We start from the raw sequence: 21,268 nt of genomic DNA, 5'->3' as shown, positions 1-21,268 counted from the left end.
CATATTTTTCATATGGATTATTAAGGGCATTTTTCTGTCGAAAAGGCCTTAAGTAATTCCTAACAAAATGTTATTGAAGGCGTTTTTGAAAAAAACTGCCTTCAATAATTTGACCATTCGAATTTATACTGTGGAATAGTAAAGACATTTTGAGCAAAAAATGCCTTCAAGAATCCATTCCAACTTTTGTGCATGGATTATTGAAGGCATTTTTGACAAAAACTACCTTTAATAATCCAAACTAAAAATTTATTAATTGGATTATTAAAGGCGAGTTCGGTAAAAAATACCTTCAAAAATTGGTTCAATATTTTTCCTATGGATTATTAAGGGTGTTTCTCTACCAAAAACGCCTTCAATATTCTTTTCAAAATTTTTTAAAGCAATTGGTGAAGGCAATTGTGCCCAAAAAATGCCTAGAATAATCAATTACAAATAATCTCTACAAAAACCTAAAAAAGGTTAAAGGGAGAGATCGAACCTATCACCTTATAGTTAACATCTTTACGATCCTAAAATTTTGATATGATATTTATTGAAGGCGTTTTTTATAAAAAAAAATACATTCAATAAGCCTGTGAAATTTTTTGGAGGAATTATTAAAGGCATTTCTTGTAGAAAATACATTTAATAATCGCATACATTTTTTATAAGGGGATTATTGAAGGTGTTGTCTGCCAAAAACACATTTAGTATTCACTCAAATTTTTAAGACAGGATTATTTAAGGCATTTTAGTTGATAAAGATCGCTAATATCAAGTTTTTAGTGCATTTATAAGTAACAACGCTGCTATTTGAATATTTAATAGCGTTTTGATAATAAACGCCTTAAGTTTTATAAAAACACGAAAACTAGCTGCGTTTGTAAGTGAAACGCCGTTACAAAATTGCACTAATCTTTCATTTTCTTGTAATGGCATTTATTGTTAATTATTTTGATTGTGATTAGTAACAAAATATACAAACTAGCTAGACAAATTGGCAAATAATGAGATGGATCAAACTAATTATGATAGTTGCCTATACTCATCTATGTTTTTTAGATTAAAGTTAATTAATTTTTACATGGACATGCTTAACTAGTTAGTAAAAAAAGGAAAAAAAAAACAATTGATCCATCCGATCCATCAATTAGGGCACAACAAAAAAATTAAAATTACATTTCCATTATAATTTAGAACCATGAATTATGAAAAGTTTGAATGAGATTTATGAATTATATATATATGCATAAATAATAATGACCACCTAAACTTTGCAAACTCATCAAATGTATACAATTGAGTATAAATGATATGAACCCCTAATCATTTTTTTCTTTTTTTTTTTTGGGAATTTAATTTTTAAAAAAATTATCCTGCAAAGAATTATTTATTTTTGTAGCAAAGCTATTTTTTATGTACTCGAGAATTAATAGTAGAAAAGGCTTCATTAGATTTTTTATTTAATTTTTTTACATTTTGGCATTTTTTTATTTTAAAATTTTTTAATTTTATTAAAAATACAAAATAAAAAGCAAAAATATCCATTGAACGACACCTCAAAGAAATGCAAGCTGATTTTTTTTTTGGGTCAAAAACAAATAGGTTGTTTAGTTCTTTATGTCAAGATAAAATGTATTATACTTAACAGCTTAAAATAAATAGCTGTAAATCATGCATTCGAGATGATCCTAATAAGTGATCACCGACAAATTCAAACTCAAAATTTTTTTGTTAAAAAAAATAAACTTTAACTAATTAAATCAATCACCTATTAAAAAATACAAACAGAGTTAACTGTTATACAAAGCGAGTGTAGTACAACTTTAGTGGGCCTTTGCCTTTCCAGCGATTATTGTTGTATATATAAACACGTCAGCTACCTCCTCATAACCTATGTAAAAAAATATTGTAACATTTATCTATAAGGATTAAAAATGAATCAAATATAAATAAACTAATATATATTTGTATTTATTCATTTATTTTTAAAGATATTTATATTTGATTAGTATTTATTAAAAAAATTGTTCTGTTTATTTATTTAAATAATAAATTATTTGTATTTAATCTACGTTTGTTTAATTAAATTAAACGAATTTATTCGTAAATATTAAATGAACATAATTAAAAATATGTTCATAAATATATATAAATTAATATATTCATCAATAATAAATAAATTATAACTAAATAAATTTAAACAAATAATCATAAACGAATTCAAATAACTATAAATGAACCATAAAATATGATTAAGATAAAAAATAAAAAAATAATTTTATTAATATTATTATAAACGAATCATAAATAAATTTGTTTATGAACATAAATAAACAAATAAACAATTATTTGTGTTTAATTCGTTTAATAAACTAATGTTAAAATGATATTTAAAATTATTTATTAAATTTTATAAATAAATACAAAAAAATAAAAATCGAATGAATAATTCATCAAAAATTTTGTTCACTTACACTCTCATTTTTTCAATTAAATAAAAAAAAAAAGCTTCTGATAAATATTCACCTAATTAAATTCAAATGCGAACATGAGAGTCGAGAGTACTAGTTTGGTCTGTAACTAATTTTTATATTTACTAACATGACCTACCATACTTGCCAAAGCTCGAAACTGAAAACTACCAATATGTCAAATACAAACGAAATTTTTTTAGTGAAACTCAACTCCTAACTTCAACCAAAGCAAATTAATTTCGAATGGCTGCAACAACTGTCCCTGTCTTTTCTCCAGCAATTCCAATCATCTTTGACCCTCACGTCACACCTTCTTTCACTCCCTATTCTCTATCCTTTACTACCACTAACCGTTTCACTTTCCGATTTACTGACTCCGGTAAATTCCACCGACGAAATCCAAGCCCTCCCGCCGCTGCCATGATATTTCCTCAAAATCCTGTCCTTTCCGACATTTGCGCAACTGTATTTTCAGGCTTTGTCGCTCTCTCGGTCCTCCGTGTCTGGGCGGAGACCGCCAAACGCCGCCTCTTTGACCAGGTCAAACTCCCTCCTCATATTTTCTTTATCTTCCTTGATTTCTTTCCCTCGGTTTTATTGTCAATTCGGATAGACTCTTTCCAGCTAAGCAGTCAATATGTTTGGCAGCTTACGACTTTTTATTTTGTTATTTGCGGGATCTGGTAAGGAGAGATCGTCGTTTAGCTAAAATTTGAGGGAGATATTATTATTGGTGGTGGTTAATAATGTGAGCTAAAATCCGGCGGTGTCTGATTTGTTTTTCGCCGTGGTTTGCTGCGGCGTATATTCGTGTTTCTTTTACGCTGGCAAGAAACTGCCAAAAGAGGCCTTGATCAGGTCAGTTAGCCGCTTTGCTTTTCTCGCTAAAAGATACCTTCTTTTGGTTGCATCAAAGTCGATCTCTTGGGATTTGGATGATTCCATCCGATTCCAGTTCTAATGTCAAATTCATGCTCCCAAACACGGCGTTATTGCCATCAGTACTTAGCTTTTTTTTCCTTTTCTCTTTTCCTTTTCTTTAACCAAAAAAAAAAAAATTATAGCTCGGTCACCGGATAAGCTTAGTTTGATATAATTCACCGCTTAGAGAGAAAAACAGATTAAATGATGATGAAATGACGATTGAAGTCCTGTAATTCAGTTATATGTGTATTTTTGGATTTACGATTTTTATAAACTATTTCAAATCACTCACATTTCTCATTTCCCATTGATTTCTGGATAGCAATGTGATAATTATGAATATTTTCATCGTTTCAGGGATAAGATTACTGCCTTATGACTGATCTTGCATTCAATATAAAATGATAAATGAGTTAACTGCTATCCTTCATATATTGAGTAAAGAATTAGATTCTCTTGATTTCTTTCTAGAAACAATGCTAAGATGTTACAAGTATTCAGTTTGTTCCTAAGTAAACCAGTCCATTAGCAGAATTTGGTTTTTCTAACAGTTTCGTAACTTCTTTCCTTGTTCAGAAACTGAATCGGAAGCTTGTGCATATCAGCATCGGCCTGGTTTTCATGCTTTGCTGGCCATTATTCAGGTGGTCTCCTTACTGAGGCAGCTTTATATTGTTTTACCATATATTGGCTAATGAAATAGCTAACATTTAACATCACAGTTCTGGGCATCGGGGAGCAATTTTGGCAGCTATTACTCCTGGCATCAACATTATACGAATGCTTCTTATAGGTTCTGGAATATGGAAAGATGAAGCCACAGTGAAGTCAATGAGCAGATATGGAGACTACAGGTTAGAATGAAGATGAAAGCTTAGTTTTTGATGACTATTTTACAAGTATCAGAATACTGCTACTTACTAGTAGCTTTCACTTGTTAGGTGTTTGCTTCAGTCACATAGACCAGTTTGGTGCTTCTACTTATATAATCAGGCAAACTAATCCATCAAATTGTTTGTACAAAGTTGACAACTTGCTGTTATTTGATCAAGCAAACTGAAAATAGAGTTGTATACAATTCTAGATATCACATGAGCAATGGTCTTGAGACAAGACGGGACAAGACAGGGCATGGAAGAGGCTAGAATAATGTGTTATTTTTAATCCCTTTTTGGATCATTTCCTATTAACCATTTTTGTACGACTTCTTCAACTTGTCCCTAACTTAGTTCCTACTACCTCAGGGAACTTCTTAAAGGACCACTTTATTATGCTACAACAATTACTTTGGCTTGTGCACTCTATTGGAGGACTTCACCTATTGCAATTGCTGCAATATGTAACCTTTGTGCTGGAGATGGTAATTGTTAACTAAATCAATTATTATTTTTTTATTTTCTGCTGTTCTGATTTAGCCGGACTTAAATGGCTCCTCTAGATGAACATTTCAAGTACTTCCCAAAAAAAAAAAGCTGAATGGGGTGATTTATTTTGAATTTTGAGGTGCTTATTAATCAAAATGCCTTAGACAAGCAAACTTTACCTTCTTTAACTGTTAAGGTTTTGCGGATGTTGTGGGAAGGCAATTTGGTGGACGGAAACTTCCTTACAATAGGAACAAGTCCATAGCTGGTAGTGTTGCAATGGCTACAGCTGGTTTTTTTGCCTCTGTTGGGTAAGTTTTGGCTGGATTTTATATTTTCCCCCATTTCTTGTCCAGATTAAGCCTCAACATGATTAGCATTTTCATTTATACCAAGCAATGTTGTAACAGGTTTATGTATTATTTTTCCTACTGTGGATATATTCAAGAGAGTTGGGAGATTGTTTTGGGTTTCTTGGTTGTGTCTCTTGCCTCAGCCCTGGTGGAGTCACTTCCGATTAGTACTGAGCTTGATGACAACCTCACAGTTACATTATCGTCAATATTGGTTGGCAGTCTTGTTTTCTGATTCAAGAATAACTGCAACTTGTAAGCTAATTATGGCCGAGGTGAGTTTTAGGAGCATTGTTTATTTAGGGGCCAATTTACTATAAAAAAGATGTTGTATTTTTGTGTGACATCAAATGTAGCCAATGATGATTCCACTGATGACATTGAAGTTCAAGTCCCAAACTGGCATTCTAATGACAGCATTTGAGGCTTAATTCTTATCCATGAGTGTTCTGTTTTTCGTTCTTTACATTTTTGTGATAGACATCCTATTCAAAGTTACGGCATAAATTTAAGTGTTCAAATATTTGCCGAATTTGACTTGGTGTTTAGACAATGTCTCCTGTGCCTTACGGTAGTCCGGAAACGGCACAAGCGACAAGTCAGATATGAATGGCATTTAATGGTGCTTAGTGCCTATTTGATCGTGAGGTGGTGATTGCCGACACAGCCTGCCCTCCATCTCAATGAATTTTTACAATGCTGAAACAAATTTTTTCGTTTGCAGACGCTCAAACCTCAAGCGATTTCTTTTTTGCAGACAATCACATCCTCTGTCTTTTATCAGATGAAAATGACACAAGGAAGAGGAAGCAATTGGGTTCCTCAGTGGCCGGTTCAATTATTAAAAAACAGCTGAAGAGGTATTGTTCTTTACACTTAGAATCAAGACTTGTTGAAGAAACTGAATGCAACAAGAGGAATACGGAGCAAAAAGTATTGGTATATCTCCGATTATAGAACACCATTTGAGGATTACAGGATCGAGATTAGTCCATATATCTCTAGTTTTTAGACGTCGACTGAGTAGGATATATATAAAAGAACAAGGAGAAACTCAGAGCCACAAGTTAGCAATCCTTCAATCTAAAACAACACTTGAAACATTTAGCTTACGTTTTCTACAAAGTAGACTTCTCATTGATTCGATTCGGATATTGTTGTTCTTCTACTTCGTATTCGTCTGTCCTCCTCCACTTCCTCAAAGACATCAAAAGACAGTTCCTCCACCGTGGACTATTGTTAGAATCTGAAACTTCTGACTCTGGGCTTCTACCACGTCCAAGGCGGGAATAAAAGAGGATGAATGCAAGAAAGACAAAAAAAATAAGGACAACGACCAGTAGCCAAATTTCGCCATGCAAAGCGAAATGCCTGTCGTGGGAGATCACAAGCTGAGTTGGTGGTTGTGAAGTTGAAGGCTCCATTGATGGTGAAATCGAAAGCTTGGTCGAGCGTAGCCTATCCATCTCGCTGTTTTTATATCTTCCTTTCTTCGTGTGAAACATATGACTTTAATTGCATAACAAAATCGACCAAATATGAACAAGTATTCCTTTGTCTTTTGTTTTTCTGCCATCTAAATTTTGAGCAAGAAGAATAATTGATATAAACGCGGGCCTAACTTTGTGAGTTGTGACAATGCTCCTTTTGTTGTTTCTTTCTTTTGGCTTCCTTAGCTTCATTTACTTCAATAATTTGGAGTTCAAATTATTCTTTTTTCTTTTTGAGGAAAAAAGCTTTGCATTAACGAAACTTAACGAATTACATTAGCTACATACCCTATAGGTAGAGAATTAGATGATTTGCAATAATTCTTCGACCTCCATTGTATAAAAAAAACCACTTGCTTTTTATTACCAATAAGAAAAATTAGATGGCGCCAAAGTCTTAAAAATAACAAACAACTTAATTAAACATAAAAATAACTTGTTTAATTTACAAGATGGATTAAAGAATAATTTGGTAGTGATCCCCCTAAATATCTTTTCCTTCCTAATTTTGTGTTGTATGTATCGTGTATACTTCATCCTAAATGTTTGAATTTGTTTAATATTTTCAAATTAAGAGACAATTTAGTTATTAGATAATTAGCAATTCTTTTTTCTTAAGATCATTTGAAGAGATAATTAAGTTTAAGTAAAATTCGAAACACCCTTAGCAAGTGATATCAATAAATTTAATTTTTAAATTTTAACATTTGTAATCATATTTCTTATTTTCGAAATTACAATTGTTTTTGTAAAAAAAAAAATTGAGATATCCGTAATTGTCTTCTAAAAAAAATAGTAAGCTACATGAGAAAAATAGGATTAAATTAACCTATTTATTATAATATGATTTCTTTTCTTAGTAAGGAAGGAAATTTTGATGAGATGACAATGTAGAAAAGGGAAATACCGAAGGAAGAGTAGATGTTGGGTATATTTAGGTCGCGTAAGGAAGAACAGGCAAATGCCGACTGCAAATGAAACAATGGGCTACGGCCCACCAAACAGACAATTTGTCTCTTCATTCGGCCCATCTTATAGAAATTGGGCCTTACAATCCAAAGGTTTAGCAGATTTTCATGCCTCTGCTGCTAATGCCAACTCTCAGATTAACGGTTGTGATTGTAAATGGTAGTATTCTGAACATTAATTTCCTCCACGTGGATGCGGCCAATGCGTAATAGATTCACTGGATTCTAACCTTTCTCCTCCTTCACTGGGGAAGCCGAGTCGAGTCGGGAAGCAAAAAGAGCCGCTCCCTCTCTACTCGCTCAAGTAGAAACGATTTCCAACATGTAAGCTCACTCCTTTTCTCTCAAATCTTAGGTAGAGATCTTTTTTTATATAATTAACCGTAAATGTTTTAATCTGTTGAATTAATGTGCTTTTTGCACTGTGGATTGATCGAAGAATAAATTTCCTGAGCCTAAATTCGTGATCGGTTTATATAATAAAAGTAATTATTTTGTAAAATTTAGCCGAAATTATTTGAATATTTCAAATTCAATCTGTCAACAATTGCGGATTAAATTGGATGAATTTATCATTTTATGATTAAAATAATTGCTGAGATTTATTAAGTTCGATTATCATTGATGCCGAATTGATGACTCTTTTTTACTCGTAAGTACAATTTTATTTTTTTTTTGGAATTTGCGTTCATGTGAGTTTATTGTTAATAATAGCAGTTGATTTAGTGCATTTGAATTTTCATTTTCTATTTGATGAAATTTAATCATTTCATTCTATCAGTATTAGATCAGCTTGCTCTGTGATCGATTGGTTCTTCCGTCTCTGATTGAAGCTTGGATTGGTAGCTATTATTCTGAGCTAAAATTATCTTCTTTATAATTCATACATGTCTGCACCAAATGAAGATAATACTCAGGTACCCTTGTTCATTCAGTTGACTCTTTTCCTTTTTTAAATCAAAAACTGAAGAATCAATCCTCAAGTCATTGGTAATTCATGATTTTACGTTGTACAATTTGATATGAGATGAACAAGGATTAGGGTGCATATTTTCTTTTTGGTTTTTGGAGTTCATTTAGAAGTGAGTGATGCTTTACTGGTAATTCGGCCTAATTCTTTGATTTGGGTGATTGCCTTTGCAGCTTTCATCTCATTTTTTTGGGGATCTCCTGGATTCTATAATTGTTGATGTCGCATCTGAGTGTCACCGGATAGCAAAGGTGGGCCTTGATCGTAACTTGGAGGAAGAGGAAGAAGAATTGAGGTTGTCAGCACAAGCCCGAGCATCGGTAGCTGATCCCAGTAACAGTGGAGAAGCAAACAACAAGTATGTGGTGGATATATTTGGACAAACACACCCTCCTGTAGCCAATGAAATATTTAAATGCATGAACTGTGGGAGATCAATTGCGGCTGGGAGGTTTGCTCCTCACTTGGAGAAATGCATGGGAAAGGTGATTGCCATCCCTAAATTCCTATCCTATATATTTTTCTTATTTAAGATGTAATATAATATTCCGGTCGTATCCACGATGATAAACTCTGCTGGTGATTTAGTTACTGCAGTTGTCATTGATGTGCCATGCTCCGAAATTGCACACCTTATAGATGATAAAAATGCCTTATTTATTTCTGCTACAGGGTAGAAAGGCTCGTCTCAAGGTTACTAGGAGTAGCACAGCTGCACAAAACCAGTATTCACGAGGCAGCCCTGTTTCGACATATTCTTCGTATACAAATTCTACCAGCACAAGTCGGTTATCAAATGGAACACCTGGTTTTGCAGGTGAGGAATATTCAAATGGGACATACGAGGGAGAGCCATGAAGCAAACTTGAGCAAAGGCAGTTAACATGTCACAAACTTCAGTGTGAGCAACCTGAGTAATGCACCTAGTTAAATTAAATTCCAAGCTTTCTCCACATCTATTTGAGAATTTGTTGGGAATATTTAACATTGTTTAGGTGAACTAGGCCATTAATTTCGGATAAGAGGTAGTTCATGCTTGTTTGGAAAATTGAAGGCGACATTTAAAAAGAAAGATTGGATTTAGAGAAGCTTCCCAATTCGTTTGAACTGTATGTTGCATGTCTTTCACTTTCTTGGTCATGGGTTAAACTTCTATCAAAGGCAAAAAGGGGTAAGTAAGCAAGAAAAGGGGCTGAAAGAAATAAAGACATGAGGGGGAGGTAAGGTTGCAGGTTGATTTTGGCCTTCTGGGCTGCTCTTCTAGCTGATTATGTCTCTTAAGGTGAGGAGACATCAAAGTCGATGGAACTCTCATTTCAACTACTCTGTTGGGTTCCGGTAGACGGCTGAATGTGTATTTCATACACAACTGATGTTTAATGCTTCCTCCTTCTCTTTTACTTTAAGATAACTTCCAAGGGAGATTTAAACCAAACGAGTTCTAAGATAATGACCGAGGTTTAATATGATAAAAAAGTCGATGGAAAGCCACATTTTTTCAGTCCTTCCCACCAACAAAACTTTATTCTCTTATTTGTCAATACGTTATAAAATTGAGGAGAATTTGATTTTGCTCCTTGAAACCGAGGATCATCTACAGAATTTTTGTTTTTAGTAGTCTGCATCAGAGCTATCACAAACTCCTCCGCTTAGCCACAAGGGATTCAATTTCAATACCAACGGTAGAAATTGAAGAATTAACCAATATAAACAAAACCATAAAAGGCTAAAACATACATAGAACATTGCTGTAATTGTAACAAGTTCCATCGCAAGGAAGATTTGAGTGAACCAACAGTAGCAGAACACGTCAAAATAGAGCTTCCAGGGAGAACAATCTTCCAACTAATTGGCAACTCGAAGACTAACTTAGCAAGTGAAAGTATGAAAACCCATGTATCATCATCAACTGAACTATCATCTTCATCCCACTGTTTGTCCATAATCAATGAACAAGGAATTGAGAATCTTGAAGCAAAACACGTGGTAAACTAAAGTCAATAAGTTATTAACAAAGAAATGAAATCCGGAATTGACAAGAATACTGATTTCAAGTACGATCTTATTCCTTTAAACAACAAAAGGTCATAGTAATAAATGAGAATAGTTCACTGCTATCCCTAACTGATCACTACTTTCCATTAAACCCTCCTCCTGAACCATCCCTTGAACTAATTTCTTCATCATCACGAGCCCTTTTAAAACGCCCCTTCCAACCCCCACCATTCATCGAGTTCTTGCAAACATTGTCCAACCCCAAATCCTACTCATCTCTCGCCAAGTTCAAAGTGATCGATGTCACCACATCTTCCCACGACTCCGGTAAACTCTCGATCAAAGCCACAGCCTGCAACTCCTGAGGCAGTTTCTCACCTTCCAACTCCAACTCCTTAGCCACAGCATTCATCTCAATAATGTGCTGATTAACACTTGTCCCTTCCTTCATTCTATGATTCATTGATCGCCTGAAAAGATTAATCCGTTTAGCCATCGAAGGCTTCGTGAAAAACCTGGTGAGAGTGTCCATCATGGACTTGGCTGTCTTGCGTTCATGATACGTCATGTAAAGGTTGTCACGGAGGGTTCCTAGGCTGACGTGGCGAGCCGTGAAGTCGGCATCGACCCATTTGTCGTGTCGCTCGACATCGTCTAGGTTGTCCTTGGAGGGCTTTGGTTCAGTTAGGACATATACTTGAGTTTATTTTCTTCAAGGACAAAATCTAGCTTGGTTTTCCAGATATGGAAGTTGGTGCCTGTGTAATTCAGACTGGAACTGGTTTTGAGTTCTGGGTAAATGATTTCAGAGAGAGTTAAATCATCCATCGTCGAAATGAAAGCTTTGCAATTGTTTGTGTGTGCGGTAATAAAAAAGGAATATTTTTCATTTATCTATTTTAAGAAATACTTGAATACTAATAATAAAAATAAATCAATTAATTCCCTCAATTCTCACTCTCTTATTTGTCTCTTAAATTAAATGCCATCTTAAGTATTCAAATCCTTTTTTTTAAAACAAAAAATCATTTAACTAGACATTGTATGAAAATTATTGGTGAATTTCTTCGAAAATAAAATTAAAACTGGAAATTATTAATCCACTTGGAAGAATTACATATCGAAAACACTTCAATTTGTTTTCTAAACGCCCACTACAACCACTAATGCAGTTAGAAAGCTACCCAATACTGCTAACTATTCTCTAATAGATTCTAGAATGAGGAGCTTGCAAACAGGAGTACATTGCAGCGGAAATGAGATTAATAGAAGATTAGTATTGACTTGAACATTCATGAATGATCACAATTACATATCCTGCTTCACCCAAGCATGGATTGAAGATAACAATAGTAAGCTAACTGAGCATGCATGCAGGATATGCATCTACGTTTATACTTAAAAAAACAGCTATTCACAACCAAAACGAATAAATAAAACTTTACTAAGATGTTCCTATAACAGTATACAGGCTTTGTTTGTTTTGCATTTTGTACATTGCTGACTGATAGATGTCAATGTGAACTTCCGCTTAATCAATCAAATACTTCCCAATCTTGAGTAATGGGCTTCTTTTCTATAGTTAGGCTAAAGTTGGATTATATCCAAGCCCCCAAGATAGATGGGTTAACGACTACCAAGTGTCAATATTTGGATGGGATGGGAGGAATGGGATGCTTCTTCACAAGGTAAGGTGAGGCTGTGATATTGTAAATGTAGCCTACTGATATTATTAAATGTAAAATTAGAAGTGGAATTCTTGAAAGTTCAGTCTTGATGATGTGGTTGACACATGAGAAGCAAAAACACTTAACAGTTATCATTAGAATCTTCAGCCAGTCTTTTTGCATTTGAATCTGGCATGGTTAATGAAGATGAATAAAAGCTGTAATTGTATTTGGCAATAACCTCAGTACCTGATCTATAACATTGAACTCATCAGTATGTAACTTCTCTGTTTTTCCATGTACTCTAATCACATCAAGCTAGTTTTCCTGTTGCTTTAGGATACCCTTATTAGGGCCAATATAAAATGGTAAATAATGATGGATACATATGAGCTAATACTGTCTTATCCATAACCGATGGCTTGCAAAAGTAATAACGTTGTAATTAACTAATTTCTCTTTGTAATTAATCTTGGTCTGTTTCATGGATAACGTTCTGTTTCAGATATATTTGTTCATTAAATATAATAATCTTACAATCATTGGTTTTTTTCCCCTTTCTTTGGTAAATTTGGTCATTTCACATGCTGTTTATGGGTAAGTCTGATGGATAATAGCCTAGCAAAAAGGAAAAGAAAAATACAAAAGGATAATATAGTTGACATGCAAGTCTATGAAATACTAGCATCTGTTTTCTTTAGGAGTAAACCAAAGTCCTGGGAAAGTAGAGAAGATGCCTTAGTGCAGTGAATACCCACACCCACAATTGCCCATTTCTGCAAATATTGAATGTGATGTTTCCATGATAAGATTGTTCGGAAAATTGGAAAAAGAACGTCTAGATGATCTGATCTCTCCTACCCTATTATCTGAATGTGATAACATATGGTTGCGTATCCATTTTGTCCTTTGTTTTGTTGCCTAAAAATTATATGTCCTTTAGCACCATTAGTTATTTCCACCAATCCTTCAAGATTCAGATTATATATGGTATCCTGTCTGGTATAGTAAGCTGCTATTTTCTTTTCTTTCATTCCTGTTCCATTTCTTTTCCATATTCATGCTTTGGCATCTTGGCTGGCTGCTAGGTTCCATATGATTTTTAAACTCTCTTCTTCTACAATACCGACAACAGGCTGCAGGCACTAGCTAGATTATATTATCTATCTTTAGTTTTCATCACATATTCGAGGGCACTTAGCATATAAAGACTTAATGTAAACATCCTAAGTTAGGTTAAGAAAAAGAGAGAAAGAGAATTATCAATTATTTATATGATTAAGGAAGGGACTCTTTTGGAACATGCTAAGAATTTTTTTTAAAAGCACTAAAGCTTGATATTTGCAAATAAGTTTTGATCCAATTCCAAATAAAGAAGAAGAAAAAATGGAAGCAAGCAACCACCCTCGCGCCAATGAGAAACTTCCATATGAGCAAAAATTTTCCTGCAAAACATCCCCCAAGTGATGTTAAGGGTAGGAGTGGGACCCCCATTGTAAATGCTCCTCCAAAGTACCCATCAAAGAGAAACATGCAGACAACATAATTCATGCAAAGAAAAACACAAAGACAGATTGTTCACTTTCTTTGTGGAGGGTTAAATCATGAGTTAAGGTCCCATTATTATTATTATTATTATTTTCTTTTAGGCTAAGCTCTCACTGCCCTTTGGGTGGATATATAGTGGGTGGGGGAGCCCCTTTGTAATTTTACTGGGTGTTTTGAGTGAGGATTTTCACGTGCAGTTTGTAATTGGGTTTACTGTCTTTTCTTTTAATAATGGGGGGTTTGATGATTATTATGATTAATTAATGAAGAAAAAGGAAGGGTTGTTGGAAGGACATATGATCAGTTTAATTAAAGAAAGAATTAAAGAGTCCATCATGAAAAAGAAAGAATTAAAGAGTATGGTAGCGACAGTTTGGGTTTCGTGGGCGTCTCATTTTGTGAGAAATATTGATTTTAATCAGTGAAAATGTGGAATGTCTCTCTTATTGGGGTTTATGTTTGATATATATATTTTTTCCTACTTTGTTTCTTTCGGTGGACTAATCACATAAGATTATGATTTATGTAACTTTACAACAAAACCCAAAGCTGCGCGTACAGATAATCCCAACCCCCACGTTGTCCTTTGCACTGTTCACATGAAAAATCACAGTTGGTTGTCTCAAAAAAGAAAAAGAAATCACATTAGGGTGAATAAAATTTGGTGCATAAATTATTTTATCTACAATATCAACATTAAGAGATTCCAAAATGAATATTGAATAATTTATATAATCATATTTGGTTTCAATTCAATCAATTTCTTGAAACTTTTGACTCTTTTAAATAATGATGATTTCTCATGATCAAGGTTGATATTATCAGTTCACAGAGGTTTGGCAGAGATAGCAAGTTTTTAACTTTTAACTCACGACCCTTTAGACCACCACTATTCGCCTATTACATGAATCCATAATGATGCAATGTTGAAAAAAAGATCACATGGGCATATAGGGCACTAAGCCTGGTGAAAAAGGACAGAAGCGCCATTAATTCCATTTGGAGTTTTCTATTTTGCCATGGCTTGCCTAGTAGTACCGTGGTTTTGCAAGTGCTGTAATTTCATGAAAGTTTCCAGCGGGAATAAAATGACATAAAAGGACCAAGTGATCTTTTCTTTTCTTTTTGAAATAATAAAGAGAATTTTATTTTTAATTCAATTAATTTATACAATTATTTTAGATTTTTTTCCAAAACCACTTGGTTCACTCGACAATGGGAATTGTTCATTTTATGAAAGCAAGTTTAAATCAACCAAAATTAAATCTAAGCTTGAGAGCTGGGATCCTGCATTAAGGTATTGGGTTATGCATGATCCAATAAATTGAGTTGGTCACTCATACCTTGTCTATAAAATATAGACGGTCCTTAATTTTCCTTGTACAGTCTTTTAGGAGAGAATGTTGTGTTGCGACTCTTTTCATTGTAGCGAGAATTGAGAAAATTTATGCTTCCTACAATAAATGCATATTATAAAGGCATTAAATAATTGTCCTTCCCAAGAAATTTCGTCCTCTTTGTTCGTATAGTGAGCTTTTCGTACTATGATAGAACCCTCAAAGATTGCTAAGATTACAAGCATACTTGGGTAAAAAGAACCATTGTCTCATTTTAAATCTACAAAAAATTTTTTCTTGATTTCACTAAACAAAAACAACAATCAGCTAATGTCCTTTGGGTGTATTATTGTGGTGATAGCATATTTCAAGGATGTGTTATGTTCAATAAACGCGCTTAAGGCATGCGCGTTGCCCCACATTGTTATCATTAACCCATATAATATAATAATGATATAATTATTTCTAGATTAGCAGAAAGCCAAGCATTACTTATAGTGGACTTTTCACTTTCATTTTCGAATCTCGAGTGCCCAGAAGGAGAGAAGACGGAGCACCCAAGGCCACACTTCCTTTACTTGATTCAATTATTAATTAACTATCCTAAAACTATAGGATTAGGTTCTAGGTTAGTAAGATCTCGTGCATATATGAAATACGCTTAAATTCTGTGTATGCGTCAAGATTTAATAAGAGAATTATGCATTTACAAGATATATACTAATATAGGTGATTAAATGGATTATGGGAGTTGGCCAACAAATAGGAGCTTAGGTGTGCACAGACGATGCTTGAGGATGAGGTTATCCTAACTCGGATTATTGGCTTAATTAAGGTTAACAATTACAAAAGACAAAGGACAAAAAAACATATGTCCTAACTATTATTAATCACCTTTTGTCTAGTACTGTTATATTTTTTTTGAAGGCATAGGTTGATGTTGATGATAGAGAACATTCCACAATTCCCTACCCTTCCCCTTCCTTATTATAAATCATGATCAGCATGAATTTCCAAGCAAAGTCTTCTAGTGCCACAACGGGCTTAGCTAGCTGTATCAATCAAACAATACCATTGCTTTGCTACGTTTTTTTACTCTTTTCCCCGGTGCCCTTTCTTTTTCTCTCTTTCATCTTGATCTATCTTTTTCTCTCTTATATATAAGAAAACACTAGTCCTTTGTGTTTATGGTGGAAGTTTATTGAAATTATTAGAATGGGATACGGGGAGCTTATTATAAGAAGCTATGAAGCCCAAAACGATAGAGCTAGAGTGGAAGATCTCGAGAGAAGATGTGAGGTAGGCCCAGCTGAAAGAATGTTTCTCTTCACAGACACTTTGGGTGACCCCATTTGCAGAATCAAAAACAGTCCGATTTATAATATGCTGGTAGCACTATTTTCATTTCTCCCGTCTCTAGCTATTCTTTCTTTTCCTTTTTTTTTATACATTATTTTATCTATATGATCGAACCATTATTTGTCATATTGATTCTTATGGAGAAATAAAACTGATCATTTTATTTTTATATTAGGTAGCCGAGCTGGACAGCCTGTTGGTTGGTGTCATACAGGGCTCTATAAAGCTTGTAACAGTTCATAAACCTACCAAGGATCTAGCCAGGGTGGGCTATATCTTGGGCTTAAGGGTTGAACCTCTTTATCGGCGACGAGGGATTGGCTCGAGCCTGGTGATCAAATTGGAAGAATGGTTCATTGCAAGTGATGTTGATTATGCATACATGGCCACAGAAAAAGACAATGAGGCGTCATTCAAGCTCTTTGTAGACAAGCTCAGTTATATCAAGTTCCGGACGCCAGCCATTCTTGTAAATCCTGTTAGCCGTCGGATATCTAGGATATCATCGAACTTTGAATTAGCAAAGCTCAAGATTGAAGAAGCTGAATCTCTCTACCGTAAATTCATGTCTTCAGCAGAGTTCTTTCCAATTGATATAGGCAATATACTGAGAAACAAGCTAAGCTTGGGGACTTGGGTGGCTTATCCGAGAGGTGAATCATGGGGTCATTCAGGGCCAAATGGGGGAGTTCCTAGTAGTTGGGCAATGCTTAGCGTTTGGAATAGTGGGGAGCTTTTCAAGTTGAGGTTAGGGAATGCACCCTTATCTTGTTTGATGTACACGAAGAGCTCACAGTTGATCGAAAAATTTCTTCCCTGCTTTAAATTTCCAGCCATACCAGATTTTTTCCGTCCGTTCGGGTTCTACTTCATATATGGAGTATATCGTGAAGGTCCATTGTCTGGCAAGCTGGTGCGGACCCTGTGCCGATTCGTGCATAACATGGCTTCAAAGTCTAATGATTGTAAGGTTATTGTTACAGAAGTTGAAGGTAGCGACACATTGAGACTTCACATCCCACATTGGAAATTACTGTCCTGTCCAGAAGATTTGTGGTGCATAAAGGCCTTAAAGAATGAAGAGAGGAACAGACTGCATGAATTGACAAAAACCTCACCAACAAGAGCTCTTTTTGTAGACCCAAGAGAGGCATAAACAAAGGAAATCTTTACTCAATTTTGCCTGGCCTTGAGCTACACCCCACCTCATGTATTCTTTGACAAGTCCAATCCATCTCTCCTGGTGAGGGCTTTTCTCTTGTTCCTTTCACGTCGGTGACACAAAATCTCAAAAAATTTCCTTAATAAGGTGCCACCCTCAGTGTCCTTGCTTGTAACTCGTTTTTGCACCTCATGGTTCCGACTAATCAAGCAGCTCTGTGGTCCAAACTTTGTCCCTTCCGCCTTACATAAATATTTTATCTGGACCTCCTTCCATTTGTCGAGTCGCATATTGTTGCCTTCCCTAACATACTATTGTTAAAGATTGAGGGATTCCCGTTATCATGAAAGAAAAAAAATCTATAAAATAAATATGAAAAAAAAAAGCTGACTTCTCTATGAAAATTATGCCTTTCATGCTTCAAGCAAAACATTTCCGACCTAAAGATCTCGGCGCATTTCTTTCTTTGTTTTATGCTGTAGTATTCCGAGTAGAGAAGATGTCAATCTCACTCTTGAATACGGCACCCTACATTTTCAGTAACCCTATTTTATGCAGAAGGAACAAAGTTGGTCAGGGTTTTAGGTCAGTTGTCAAGTCAATGAGACCAATTTTTGATAAAGCAGCAGGAGTTAGGCATCTATTCTCTCCTACCAAACATGGAAGCCTCTCTCATCATTGTCACTGTTGATTCCTTTTCGTTCAAAACCCCTTGTGTGCCAATAAGAACTTGGTAATTGGTTATTAACAGTACGCCAATGATGATAATTAATGCTCATTGTGTAAAAAAAAAAAGACAAGTTTTGAATTGAGCTAACATCATACATCAAAAACTTTGATTAATTATATGTAAAAGATTTCTAACCTAATTATAAGTGGTTATTCTATATTGTGAACCAGTACTAATTCAACTTGCCTTACATCAAAAGAATATGCTTTCTTAAATTTTTAATTTCAGTGGTTAAACATCTTCAAATACCATTAAAAAAATCTACGTTATAAAAAATAGTGCAAACTCTTTTTCCAGTATAGTACACCGATTTTTCTTCTCCTGCCAGCGTACTTGATTACATTGCAACACACAAATGTGTGAACAGAAAACATTCCTCGGTGGTATTTAGTTTTAAAAATATCCCTTGAGATTATGAGCAAGAATATTACAGTAATTGATGTGTACGATGTTGAACCACAATGTACAAATAGTCACAAGGAGAATGAAAATCAATTGGGATGGCTGACCCTGAGCTTCTATTATTGAAATTTCCTCTAATACCTTTCTTTGACAAAAGTGCTAGGTATGCAAACTTTTGTAAGGTATATTGTAGGATTGGATTAATCAGACTGGCTGCACTAAAAACTCCAAGCTGTTAGCTTCATCAGTTGATGTTCATTGTTGAACTTAAGGCGCCCTGGAAGGGTTTTCATACACATCTGCACATGACGTAAATTAGATGTACGTACATATAAATAAGTTCAATGGCTTTGACATTGCAAAATCAGGGTTCTGATTGTTTTATCCAAGGGTCAGGTTTCAACTTAATTTCCTATATGATCTTAATGATGATCACATTATAGAAAATTGACATTCGGGTAAGTTTTTCATAGAGAACAGTCCAATATTGAAAGCTTTGATATCAGCTGCTTAACTAAAGAGGAAATTATCCCTAATGGGACTACTAGATTGGGCTGATTAACTAGCAGTTGATGAAGAGAAATTAATATTGAAGTCTGTAATTAGATTTTATTGGTATGATCACCCTCACAATGTCATTTCTTAAAAAGTTTCTAATCCTATCGAAATTTACACTTCATTTGGTAGGAAAAATAAAAAAGAAAGATGAAGAGAAGGAAAAAGCCTTAATATAATTGCTAAGCTACAGTTAGATTAGATTTAGATTAAACTGTTTTAGTCACATGTTGTTACGTAGTTTAACCATTATATTAGAATTTTTTCCTTTCTTACCCTTTTCTTCCCTTTGTACCAGACGAAGTGTTAATGACATTGAGGAAGGAGGGAAAAAATTACTGAATCAAATAGTTTCCACGTACAGGAAGTGAGCAGAGACAGAGATTGCTTGAATAATATTCCTTGAACTAGTTCCATGCATGATCGATCAAAAACAGTGAAAGGTACGTAAGAATAGGAGAGAAGGCACTATTTTTTTCTCGTCGTTTGGCCGATGTTTCGCAAATTTGTCTCATCATTTGGTTCACCAAATTAAGTCGTGCATGAATAAACCCTGCTTTTTTAAGTAAAAGTTGTGCAATTATCAGTAGAAGAAAGTTTGCTTTGGAATTGCATATGCAATCCCCTTTGTGTGATCTCCTGGGGTTTCCTGCTTACCACAGGCACACAAGGGAAAATGATAGGGGTTGGCCCAGGATTCTTTTTGTAGGTCAGGGGCCCATATCTATTTTGACTCTATATGAGTTTTGATTGGAAAAACTCTTGGGCTTTTGCCATGATCCGTCTTTGAAGAAGATCAATGATCATGGGGGTGACCAAGTACTCTGGATTATCACCATCTGGGCCCCCTCATTGTTCATGTCCTTTCTGCTTGTTTGTGTCTTGATCTGTGCCTTTGTATTGTTTCTTTTTGTACAAAAACTTTTAGATATAGGAAAATGGAAAACCTTTTCACATTCTTCGATGCCTTTGCATATTTTGGAGTTGCACATTATAAGGAGAGAGGAAAAGGAAAGGCTAGATTTAATAAACAATAAATCTAAGATCAATTGATCCTAAAGCTTAGTTCAAAAGTCATAAGTGGCATGTTAGGGGAGACAAGACAATTGTTATGTCTGTAATTCAGTGGCTTCCTCTATTTGGGCCATCTGTTTCTTATATCCTTTTCTTTAGGCCACTGGGCGTCAATTCTGACCGATAAAAGTTCAATTGAAAAAAAAAAAAAAGAAAAAAACCCAAAATCTTTTGAAACATTGCATTTGCTGTTGTAAAGAGATATTTTTCAATTCTATGGCCTAACTTATCGCAGAAAGCCTGTAACTCCAGTCACCATGTGGCTATGTCCTGTTGATGATGAACATGCAAAAAAGCCTACATCTACGCTCAGACAGCTTCTACTTTTTAAGACGACAAATAGTGAAAGTGAATTGTACAATAATGTAGTTTTTTTTTTTTTTGGCCAAAAAACAATAATGTAGTTGAAGATTACATATACCATGTAGCCAATCATAAACTACACATTCTTATCTCAACTCAAATCCAGTCTTGGTTGATTGCCATCGCCCAAGTCAAATCCAAATGGCTGGCAGCGAGCCCATTGAAAAATTCAAAGGAAGCAGCAGAACATTATAAGCCCATGTCATCCTATTAGACCAAACTGATGAACACAAAACCAAAATTTTCTTTTAAATAGTCATGGAGTATACACTTTTTATGTAATTAAACAACTATTTTTTATACATAGGTGAAATTTGCAAATTTCACAACTCATGTTCCAAAACGGACCTAACATTTCACTTACAATAATTAGAGGACAAAACATAACGTTATTCATATTTCCCAATGACAATAGGTTAATGTTTGAACTTATAGTCATATTGCATGATCAGTTCTGCATGCTTCCTTTCTTTAGAAAAATATACAAATAATAAAAATAACTTGGAAAAAAAAGAAAGAAAAATTTAGAATATTTTTATTTTATTCAT

General features: G+C 34.5%; 3 protein-coding genes across 4 annotated transcripts; all 3 read left to right on the top strand.

Annotated features, from left to right (window-relative positions):
• The first annotated feature begins 2,551 nt into the window (after positions 1–2,551).
• Positions 2,552–6,759, top strand: LOC111301486 (putative phytol kinase 3, chloroplastic). Its single transcript, XM_022897185.2, has 7 exons — positions 2,552–2,999; positions 3,960–4,027; positions 4,106–4,237; positions 4,628–4,743; positions 4,944–5,058; positions 5,158–5,375; positions 5,858–6,759. The coding sequence occupies exons 1-6, from the start codon at positions 2,703–2,705 to the stop codon at positions 5,333–5,335; spliced, it is 906 nt and encodes a 301-aa protein (XP_022752920.2). The 5' UTR covers positions 2,552–2,702; the 3' UTR covers positions 5,336–5,375; positions 5,858–6,759.
• A 964-nt stretch (positions 6,760–7,723) lies between these two features.
• On the top strand, positions 7,724–9,607 carry LOC111302217 (SAGA-associated factor 11-like). Of its 2 annotated transcripts, none has more exons than XM_022898152.2 (4): positions 7,724–7,882; positions 8,340–8,475; positions 8,702–9,013; positions 9,201–9,607. In XM_022898152.2, the coding sequence occupies exons 2-4, from the start codon at positions 8,446–8,448 to the stop codon at positions 9,384–9,386; spliced, it is 528 nt and encodes a 175-aa protein (XP_022753887.1). In that variant the 5' UTR covers positions 7,724–7,882; positions 8,340–8,445; the 3' UTR covers positions 9,387–9,607. The 2 variants fall into 2 exon arrangements, with proteins under 2 accessions (XP_022753887.1, XP_089601071.1); XM_089744945.1 differs by having other exon boundaries at positions 7,813–7,913.
• A 6,452-nt stretch (positions 9,608–16,059) lies between these two features.
• On the top strand, positions 16,060–18,026 carry LOC111302216 (putative N-acetyltransferase HLS1). The gene is made up of 2 exons (XM_022898151.2): positions 16,060–16,464; positions 16,610–18,026. Exons 1-2 carry the CDS (start codon positions 16,291–16,293, stop codon positions 17,588–17,590), a joined length of 1,155 nt encoding a protein of 384 aa, XP_022753886.1. The 5' UTR covers positions 16,060–16,290; the 3' UTR covers positions 17,591–18,026.
• The last annotated feature ends 3,242 nt before the right edge of the window (positions 18,027–21,268 follow it).

Source organism: Durio zibethinus, chromosome 15 (genome assembly GCF_047325235.1).
Source record: "Durio zibethinus cultivar Kanyao isolate XHJ-2024 chromosome 15, ASM4732523v1, whole genome shotgun sequence".
NCBI classification, from domain to species: domain Eukaryota; kingdom Viridiplantae; phylum Streptophyta; class Magnoliopsida; order Malvales; family Malvaceae; genus Durio; species Durio zibethinus.
The sequence above is the reverse complement of the archived record's forward strand: the minus strand, read 5'-3'. Positions and strand labels throughout refer to the sequence as shown.